Raw genomic sequence first — 4,825 nt, forward strand, 5'->3', positions numbered from 1 at the left:
TTATATGTACAATTTCCTTAAAATTTCTTTATTTATTTATAATTTACTATATAAAAGTAATTCCTTCCCTACGCCGAATACCCGAATATACTCACTACTCTTAGTCAACCGAGCTAGTAACGCCAAACGACTTTTACAACATTTCCCCAATAACTACATAATTTCTTATATCGAAAAACAGCAATATATAACCCGTAATATCGACATAACATACAAAGTACTTCAATTTCTCTATCGTTAATAACAATATATAACAAATAATGTATACTACCCATATGAAAAAAAATACATCTGTTAAATTTATAACAAAAGTGATGTACCTCACATAAGACCTCATACGCATCTTTTTAGTCATAAAATGATCATCCCTCCGCAATAAAACACAACCAAAATAAAAAAAAAAATTAAAAAAAAAAAAAAAAAAAAAAGGTATATATATCAGAAATTTAAGAGCAAAAATTACAAGATACAGTGGGAAAAAAAAAAAAGTTAACAAAGCTTGCAGCTTCTTCGGCAATAACCAGGAAGTTCAGGAGTTCCAACCATATACTCTTTGTTCTTAGTGCACTCTCCCAATGCAGCCCATCTCTCACAGTTTTCATTCGCATCTTTACAATTTCCACCAGTATCAATAATCTTGTCAAATGAGTCAACATGGATCCATTTCGTGGCTGACCATTTTTCCCCTTTGAGCACCGGGCAGCCGCCATGGAAGCTGGTGGCATCCGGGATGGCTGTCGGGTAGAGGCTGAAGAACAGCAGCGCGTCTCCTTTTTTGGGTTTTACTGTTTGGTTTTTTTAAAAAATAATTTAGATTTCGATTTCATAGTGGAGATTAAAGAAGGTATAATTATAATATGCTCACCTGCGATTCCTTTCTTTGCACATTCGGATAAATTGTCATTTGGTTTTGTTGTTTTGTGACGAGAAGCCTCCTGTCAAGATTTTAAATTTTATCAGCTGAAACATGACATGACAGGTTGTACTGCGTTTGACATTCAACACACTAGAATCGATGCCAATGGGACAATTTTTTTTTTCACTTTTTATCGTGGAAAAAACTTATGATAGGCTTCATTTGTCACGTAGGACAAGACAAAACAGATTGTACTGCGTTTGACATACATTGGACTAGTACTGTGCAACTGATGTCAATGGAACAAAAATTACAATTTTTGTCCCACCGAAAAAGATGGGACATGGATTCGCACCCGATATCTCGTGTGTACAAAAGACTAAAATGCCTTCCTCATCCTCATCATCAGAAATAACCCTGAAACCTTGTCCAGTCCCATCCTATCTAGTGATGTTCTATATAACAAACACAGTGCTTTTGTTACACCTGACAAGACTGGATGAGACTGGACAAGCTTTCCTGGGCTATTTCCGATGATGAGGATGATGAGGGCATTTTAGTCTTTTGTACACACAAGATATCGGGTGCGAATCCATGTCCCATCTTTTTCTGTGGGACAAAAAATTGTAATTTTTGTTCCATTGACATCGGTTGCACAGTACCAGTCCAATGTATGTCAAAAGCAGTACAATCTGTCCTATGTGGCAAATGAAGCCTAATATAAGTTTTTCCACAATAAGAATTAAAAAAAAAAAAAAAAAAAAAAGGACTAACCTCTGCAGATGGGAAAACCGTTTCACCGCCTTCTTCAACATCACTAAGATACATGAGTACGGTTGCTATACGGTGTCCACCGTGTGCAACATTTACAGGGTCAGTGAAGTAATCGAAATGTGGGTCATACTTTTGGCCATGCTCATATCTTAACACTTGCATATCCTCTCCATTTTCTGAAGAAAAAAAAAATACGAAAATTAAAATTTACATATAAATTTGAAAATAAACAATGCATTTGGGATTTGCATTAGATTAGGACTAGGAAAGATGTAAATGGGACAAAAGTTGCAACTTTTTTGTCCTGCCAAGAAAAGTGAGATGGAGCAAGATCTGATAGGGATTTGCTCTCATCTCTTGTGTGTGCAAAAGACATGAATGCCCTCCTCAACTTTATTATAAAGTGTCACCCATAATGGAACATACCTTTTGGTAGGAAGGTCCAAGTTGCAATTTTATCTTCTATGCCAGCAACAATTGGATCCTACATCAAGTGCAAACGGGATTTAAAAGGGCAAGAATATATTTGTAATTCCCATCATACCCTTGCCTTTAGTTAGACATACATATATATATAACTATGTAAATAAGGGATATTTCTGTAATTCACCCAAACTGTATTTTCTTCGCCTCATAAGCATTCATAGGAGAATTTGGCCATATTTCTTTAGCCAAATTAGTTTTATCAAAATTCTATAATTTGAAAAAGTATTCCAGCAATGTTCTCAATCCTCACCAGTTGTTACTTGTTAAACCTCATTTCTCAGTTGTTATTACATTCTAATCATGAAAGGTTAGGTTTAGAAAAAGTCTTCTCTTTAATTCTTATTAAAAATCAATGATATAATAATATAAGGATCTACTATTTTATTGAAAAAAGTTAAACTAAAGTTGTATTAATATATTACTGAAAGTGAAAATCATATGGTATAAGGTACAATTTGGTTTGAGCAAGTTAATAATACAAGGGTGAAATGCACATTTAAGCAACAATGTTTCATAGTTTTACAAATTTATGCAACAAAATGGTTTCTTGACAAAAATCCATTTCATGTTAAGACAAATATATGCAAGAATCTTTCATTTTATAAATGCTATTATGCAACATTTTACCTTTTTACCAATTTATGCAACAACGTTTCAATTTTATTTACCAATTTATGAAACAAGGCTTCACATTTTTACCAATTTAGCAACCTAAAGGAATTATGCTGCAATGTTTTAAATGGTTAAGTAGGTTACCAGTAAAATATTGCATCTATTTGTCCTAAAATGAAACGTTTTAACGTTTTTTTTTCATTAAAAAAACACTTTGTTGCATACATTGGGAAGAATGTGAAATATTGTTGCATAAATTAACATTTAATCCTTAATACAAAGACCTAATTGGCTAAGACTAAAACACTGGAAACAATATAACAATAAATGTAAATCCAGAGACTAATAAGAACATTGCATTATATGTTGGTGCTCTAACAATATTCTCAATCCCATTATGAATACTCAAATCACTAATTAAAACACCAAGAATTTAGGAATTTTACCCTCTACAATACTTTGTTCACCCCAAAAAAAAATGATTAGTTTCCCTTTTTATGAAGATATATATAATGATTTGAATACAAACCACTTGTTTACATTCACATGTGGTAAATGGTGATCATATGTTCACTAAAATCCCAATGTTGTTTCAAAATGAGAATCAATTGGCAATAGAAGTATAAAAGATTCATAGAAGTACCTTGTTTTTGTGGATAAACATTCCAGAACTTGTTCGAACGTCACTAAGCTTACTCTTACCAGAAACATTATCTGCAACTGCAGATCTCTTCAACTCAGTTTTGGCCTGTTACATAACAATCCCCAAAAATCTCAAATTCAGTTCAATTACTCCCTTATCTGTTCTTGTAATGAGTAATAGCAATCACAAACATCTATAATCTTTCCTATAACAAATCAATCGGAAGAAACAAGTAATCAATAACAAACTGTTTGTGTTTTTCTGTCTTATTAGTTTCAATTCGAGCTACGTTAATGGCCAAATCTAAGTTGCAATTGAATCTAGAAAGGAAATCAAGTGCCACTCACAAGGGAAACCATGTGATCGCATTCTTCTTCTGTAAGAAAACCCTCGTACACGAAAGCCCTGCATAAATCAAATCACGAAACAAAAATAAATAAATTGAGCCGGTGATTCTGAATTTAACGAAAAAGCTCAAAGATGCGTGCAAATAACTTGGGGAAAGTAATCAAATCAAACTGACCTGGGTTTCCATGAAACTTGTTTGACTTTAGACGGATTGACGATGGCGGAGCTTGAGGATCGGGATACGATAAACAAAAATGAAATCAGTAGAAGGGGAAGAGGAAAAAGAGTAGCCATTCGTTACTTTTAGCTATATGTTTGCAATTTCTGTTCTGACAGACAACACAACAGATCTGCGATAGAAGTTGTGCTTCACGAAGTCAAATGAAGAACCATGATCCAAGCTGTAACAAAATTCAACTACTTCGCTCTACAATATACATCTTTTTTTTTTAATAAATCCCATAAATCAAATTTTTCATAATCCCACCATTCTAAATAAATGGAAGCCTAATAAAAAAAAAATTATATCATATAATTATTGAATTTTATCAAATATATCAAGTTTTCAAAAGTGTTATAATAATATCTAATATAAAAAAATTATTAAAAACTCAATTATTTAGGACCGATCAGGAAAAAAAAACTTGCGCCTTGAAAAAAAACTCGTATCGTTAAGTGATAAAGTGCATCTTGACACATTATTTGAGCGTCATGCTTAATAAACCTGCATTTGACATTTTTGTAATGGCTAGGTCACGCCTCGCACCATGAGACGTGCCATGACGTGCTTTTTTGAACCATGGTAATCATATTATATATAACTAGGTGTGAAACCTCTGTATTATACGGTTTTATTAAAAATAATATTTGATATATCAACAAGGACCAAATTTCAATTTCAATAAAGAAGTGGACCAATTCAGATCTACAGCAAATTGGGGGCCCATAAGGATGTACAACGAATCAAAGTAGAGGGGTCACAACAGACAAAAAGAATGCAACTTAACTATTCATAAGCTTCATATATATATATATATATATATATATATATATATATATATATATATATATATATATATATATATATATATATATATATATATATA

At 32.4% G+C, this 4,825-nt stretch overlaps 1 protein-coding gene across 1 annotated transcript; it reads right to left on the minus strand.

Annotated features, from left to right (window-relative positions):
• Window positions 1-251: 251 nt before the first annotated feature.
• LOC144997257 (putative prolyl 4-hydroxylase 4) lies at window positions 252-4,151 on the minus strand. The gene is made up of 7 exons (XM_078957123.1): window positions 3,895-4,151; window positions 3,719-3,776; window positions 3,372-3,476; window positions 2,057-2,114; window positions 1,631-1,806; window positions 866-935; window positions 252-785 (listed from the first exon to the last, which is right to left on the minus strand). The coding sequence occupies exons 1-7, from the start codon at window positions 4,011-4,013 to the stop codon at window positions 490-492; spliced, it is 882 nt and encodes a 293-aa protein (XP_078813249.1). The 5' UTR covers window positions 4,014-4,151; the 3' UTR covers window positions 252-489.
• Window positions 4,152-4,825: the final 674 nt, after the last annotated feature.

This window comes from Lactuca saligna, chromosome 5 (genome assembly GCF_052625555.1).
Source record: "Lactuca saligna cultivar CGN05327 chromosome 5, ASM5262555v1, whole genome shotgun sequence".
Classification (NCBI taxonomy): Eukaryota; Viridiplantae; Streptophyta; class Magnoliopsida; order Asterales; family Asteraceae; genus Lactuca; species Lactuca saligna.